At 39.1% G+C, this 5,575-nt stretch overlaps 1 protein-coding gene across 1 annotated transcript; it reads right to left on the bottom strand.

Moving 5' to 3' along the window:
• Positions 1 to 283: 283 nt before the first annotated feature.
• Positions 284 to 2,007, bottom strand: LOC114555407 (uncharacterized). The gene is made up of 5 exons (XM_028577778.1): positions 1,852 to 2,007; positions 1,649 to 1,712; positions 1,204 to 1,524; positions 1,005 to 1,120; positions 284 to 410 (listed from the first exon to the last, which is right to left on the bottom strand). Exons 1-5 carry the CDS (start codon positions 1,863 to 1,865, stop codon positions 284 to 286), a joined length of 642 nt encoding a protein of 213 aa, XP_028433579.1. The 5' UTR covers positions 1,866 to 2,007.
• Between the last annotated feature and the right edge of the window lie 3,568 nt (positions 2,008 to 5,575).

Here is a 5,575-nt window from a genome sequence, read left to right on the forward strand (position 1 = left end):
AAAACAAGAACAATACATACGTATATTTGGCCATTTGACAATTTTATTGTTGACCATATTTAATTCAATTACATTACAAAAAAATTTGAAAAATGTAACAAATGTTACACAATGACAATACAAGTAGATCCAACCAGGCAATCTGATTGGCCAAACATTCAGAACATGCTAAAATCAGCAAGACAGCAACATTACAGAGTTGAATCAAAAACTGGTTTTGAAACATTTGTATTGATTAAATTAATCAGGAACCAGAGTGAAACTAACATATTTATATAGTGATTCACAACGCTGGGAGTTCTGGATTCCCCAGTGTCCTGACTGCCATGTCACAAAGTTCCCCTGGTGTCCACTGCCATTTGGTAAAGTAACTGCCATGGCACAAAGGACACTGGAGAACCCTGAGTTCCCTGTCATGAGTGTGACAAATGTCAGTTTTAAAAAATGAGGTTATTGACGTGTGAGGAGGATTTCCGGTCACAACACTTTGAAATGAGTTATGACTATGAAATTTGGATGTGTTGTACAGTGGGGAGTGCTCTACTAAACCAAGCTGGTTCCAGATAGTAGATAGTAGTAGTCTATCCCTAAAAGAAATAACAGTGAGGAAACTGGGGAAGTTCCCATTCACTCTATGACATTTGTTAAGTATTGCACTGGATATCTATGTAATTTAATAAAGTGAGATACTTTTAACCTTTTTTCAAACTCAAAGGTGGGCCTGTGTTAAGAATACCTGACCAATTTGGTGTTCATAGCTTCATGTTTAGGCTAAGCGTGCTCAGGATTATAGTTGTGTCATTTTAAGTAAAAAAGTAACTTGTATTAAACACATACCAATATTGAACAACATTTGAAAACACACTAAAAGAAAATTAATCTTAACATCTATTAAAATAGAACATACAAAATGAATCTTAACCAATCTATAAAAACACAATAAAACAACTATTTACGTGTGTGTGTGTGTGGGGGGGCTGCAAGTCTTTTGTGCCACACAATACACTGCCCTTCTCGCCCTCTCTGAAATCTTCTTTGACAGGTGGGGTTGAGCCTCTAGGGGAGTCAGTGCCACCATCAGCCTGCCGTACTGGCTCGTCCTGATTGCGTTCTCTGGTGTCTGTTGAGGAAACACAAAACACAGAGTGAGGTCTGGTGTAACGGACTGAGTCTTTAATGTACATATCTTAGAGTTTTACTTACATTTTGCAGCCTCGCCATAAACTCCCTCTGCTCCTCCAGTCCCGAGGTCCCTGACTCCTGGTAGGGGACAGGGGTTTCGTCCTTGGAACTGGAGGAGTACTCAGGCTTGCAGGACCTCTTCCTGGTGGTAGAGTAGGAGGAGACTTCTGGTGACTCTGGTGATGGCATGGTGTGGGTGAGGGCCTGACGGGAATGCTCCCTCATCCTCTTTGACTGGGCCACGTTCAGGCTGAGGGCGTAGAAGCAGTCAGCTGTCGCCGTGTTGTTGCACATAAAGGTGGCCACCATCTTCTGCTGCTCAGCAGGCAGGTTGTTCTTGGCCTTAAAACAGTAGAAGAGAAAATATTGCTACTGTTAAGTTAAGCCAGCAGAGTTGAATGAAAATGAATTAGTTATTAGTTAATGAAATCCACCATGAACAGATAAGTGACTGAGGAGAACTCACATGAGCAAACACAGCCGTCCTCAGGTCGTTGAAGTTGGGGGACCCTTTAAGGCCCATCTCCGCCCTGACACAGAAAACGGACAGACTCTTTGAGAAGAGACATTAACAAAAATAACAGACTCACAAGCAGTGATGACAACAGGACACAAGTCGAGATTTTAATACAAACAGAGATCACAAAATCCCCTGCGCAGCAAGCTCACCACATCCATCGCATTCAGGCGAGACTGGGCAGGTAGTGTTTCCCGAAAGTATTCAAGGAACTCCTATGTTCCTCAGGTTGTTCCTGCTGTTGTGATGGTCTTGCCTACTGACTGGAGGTGGGCTGTGTATCTGCAGAAACATAGGCTTTGAGTCAGTCACTGTTCACAGCAGGAGTGTGTCATAACCACTTCACAATAATTGTTTTGGAAAGTCACACTTACTTTTCGATGCCATCAATATTCCTTAAAAACAGCCAACTGAACAATTCAGTCTGACCCTTGGTTTTACCTGCCAGGTAAAATATAAAAGACCTGACTCCCAACACTCAATCAAGTACAGTATATGCCTACTTCTTGTGTAATCATTTTTTAATACTGCACTACATTTATTTGGTGTCTTTAGTTAGAAGAAAATACAATTACACACAATTTTTTCAACTGCAAAATTTAATTGACATTTACATTAATCCATCAATATTTTTTGTACTTTTACTTAACATTTTGAATGCAGGTAATTTACCAATTTCTAGTCCTGTTAGTACTTTTACCACTGCAGTAAACCAACCACGCCAAATACTATTTGGGAAACTGTGCTGGGCATTTTTCACTGCTTTCTGATGTTTATATGCAAACCAAACAATCGAGAAAATCTGCAGATTAATCAATAATGAAAATAATTGTTGGTGCCCTAACTTCATTGTTTTTGGCTATCAAGAACTTTTAGTACTTAAAAGAACCATATAAAAGGATTGAAGAACCATTCCCTAAATATAGAGGTTCTTCAATTGGTGATGATTCTTTGAAGAACCATTGAGTCCTTTGAAGAACCGTTAAAGAAACATTCTTTTTCTGTGTGTAGAAGTTAGTCCTTCTTTTCTCCGGTCCACAGAACATACTCCCGCATAGATTATTTCTTTTTGGATAAAAGCCTTCTTTCACTAATAAGAAAGTGTGAATATCAAGCTATAATTATTTCAGATCACGGCCCTTTGTACCAATTTCTCATGCTAACTATCACCCCTGGCGTCTTAATACTTTACTACTTTCAGATGAAGACTTCATTAAGTTTATTTCTTCTGAAATAATTTTCTTCCTCGAACATAACCAGACCCCACGAATGTCTCCTTTAACAGTGTGGGAATCCATGTAGGCATACTTGAGGGGACAAATAATATCATATAGCACACAACAAAGAAAACGTCACAATATAAAACTTGAACAGCTAACAGATGATATTCTCAAATTAGATACTACACTTGCCCCACCCATCCAATGATTTATTTAAACTGCGATTAACTCTTCAAACATAGTTCAACCTGCTATAAACAAGACGCATTGAAAACCTAATAAATAAATCACAGAGTAAAGCATATGAATGTGGTGAAAAGACAGGGAACATTCTTGCCCATCAGCTCCACCAGAAAACCGTAGATAGGACTGTAGCTGAGATAACTAAGCAAATAGATCATTCTGAGATTAATTCATGTTTCCATAGATTTTACTCGAAGTTGTATGATAGTGAATCCCTTGGCGACCACGCTTTATCTGATTCATTTTTTAGGAAAATAAACGTCCCCACAATTGATAACAGAACTGCATCCCAACTAGACAAACCATTTTCTGTAGAGGAACTTATAAATGCAATCAAGTCCATGCAAACTGGAAAATCTTCAGGACCTGAGTGAATTCTTAAAAAAATTTGCAGACTAGCTTTCTCCTATTCTGCTCTCTGTATTTGAGGAGTCACATGCCACTGGTTCCCTTCCTCTGACTATGCGACAAGCGGTCATATCTCTTATTCCTAAAAAAGATAAAAACCTTCTGGATTGCGGCTCATTCCGTCCAATTTCACTCTTAAATGTAGACAGTAAAATCCTTTCTAAAATGCTGGCCTGCCGCTTAGAGGCGGTCTTGCCTTCAATTGTAGCTGACGATCAAACAGGCTTTATTAAAGGTCGTCACTCCTTTTTTAACATTAGATGCCTATTTCATTTTTTATGGTCCCACTCTACCTGACATTCCAGAAATAGTACTATCACTGGACTGAGAAGGCGTTTGATCGGGTGGAGTGGGATTATCTCTTCTATACTCTCGAACAATTTGGCTTTGGTGAAAAATTCATCTCCTGGATTAAAATTCTGTATTATTCTCCATTAGCAGCTGTCCGAACAAACAACAACCTCTCTTCTTACTTCCCTCTCCATCGTGGCACCCGACAGGGCTGTCTGCTGTTGCCCCTCCTATTCACTATTGCGATTGAGCCATTGGCTTTAGCGTTACGTGGTGAAGCTAATATAAAGGGAATACAGAGATATGACTCGGATAATAAGGTGTCCCTGTATGCTGATGATATGCTTTTATATCTGTCCCATCCTTTAACTAGTCTACCAAATACCCTGAACCTGCTTGAGGAATTCGGCAAAATATCGGGGTACAAAATTAACCTACAAAGGTGTGAAGTTATGCCAATGAACACAGCAGTTAAGAAAATTGACTTTGGTTTATTCCCACTTACAGTCAGTCCACAGAAATTTAAATACTTAGGAATCTGGATCATGCATGCCTTTAAAGATATATTTAAAGCAAATTTTTTATGGAGTTATATTCCTATCTTTATTCAAGAGCGCATTCTTTCAATTTGAGAGCATTTCTCACAGATATTACGTTCAGATTTTGTAATAATTTTGATAGTGTTGTAACATAGAAAAATCCAAGCGCGCAGGAGAGATCCGAGAGCAGCAGATTTGCAAGTGCGCAGAATCAGGCTGAGTGCGAGGAGAAGGTTCAAAGCTGAGAGCAGGAAATCTGTCCACAGAACAACATATCTGAGTCTGAGCACAAAGTTTGAGCACAAGCAGAGCAAATCCAAGCGCGAGCATGACCATTTGAGTGTGAGAGCAAGGTTTTGAGGGAAATTATTACAACATCTGAACGTAATATCAGTGAGAAATGCTCTCAAATTGAAAGAATGCGCTCTTGAATAAAGATAGGAATATAACTCCATAATTTTTCACCACTATCAACCCACTTTAAGAGAGATTTGGAACGTTGGAATTTACTCCCTCTGTCACTAGGAGGCAGAATTAACATAATTAAAATGAGTGTTTTGCAAAAATGTCTCTATATATTTCAATGCATTCCCCTACACTTATCTAAATCTTTTTTCATGTCAGTGGACAATTTGGTGTTGGGATTTATATGGAATAAGAAAAACCCTTACGAATACGGAAAAGGATCTTACAACAGCATCGTCAAAATGGAGGATTATCCCTGCCTAACTTCCCGTTTTACTATTGGGCTGCCAACATTAGATCTATGCTGTTTTGGAAAGATTCTCCATCTGGGAAAGGGACTATTGGGAAAATATACTCCTTACTAAATACATATAATTTGGAACCTTTGATGTCATTAAAGACTCAATGGGAGAGCGAATTGAGGTTTGAACTTCCTGAGGAGGTCTGTGAAAGGGCCTTAGATATAAATTATTCCTCTTCAATCTGCTTACGACACACCGCCTTCACTGGTCTAAAGTGCACGCCGAGCATCAATCCTATTTATGATCGGTGTAGGTAAATGCCAGCCACCCTCTCACATATGTTCTGGTTTTGTTCAAAACTAGATAATTTCTGGCAGTCAATATTTAAAATTTTTTCAGATGTTTTACAAGTACCTATAGAACCTTCTGCCATCACTGCTATATTTGGAATAACTCCACAAGACACTC

The sequence above is a fragment of the Perca flavescens genome, chromosome 1 (assembly GCF_004354835.1).
Source record: "Perca flavescens isolate YP-PL-M2 chromosome 1, PFLA_1.0, whole genome shotgun sequence".
Lineage (NCBI taxonomy): Eukaryota > Metazoa > Chordata > Actinopteri > Perciformes > Percidae > Perca > Perca flavescens.

What these genes read in the sequence shown, in the direction of transcription:
- LOC114555407 (XM_028577778.1), bottom strand. An exon ending in GGACGGCTGTGTTTGCTCAT is followed by an intron (nt 1,525 to 1,648) that starts GTGAGTTCTCCT and finishes TACTGTTTTAAG; the next exon opens with GCCAAGAACAACCTGCCTGC. An exon ending in GAGAGGGCGAGAAGGGCAGT is followed by an intron (nt 411 to 1,004) that starts GTATTGTGTGGC and finishes CACTCATGACAG; the next exon opens with GGAACTCAGGGTTCTCCAGT.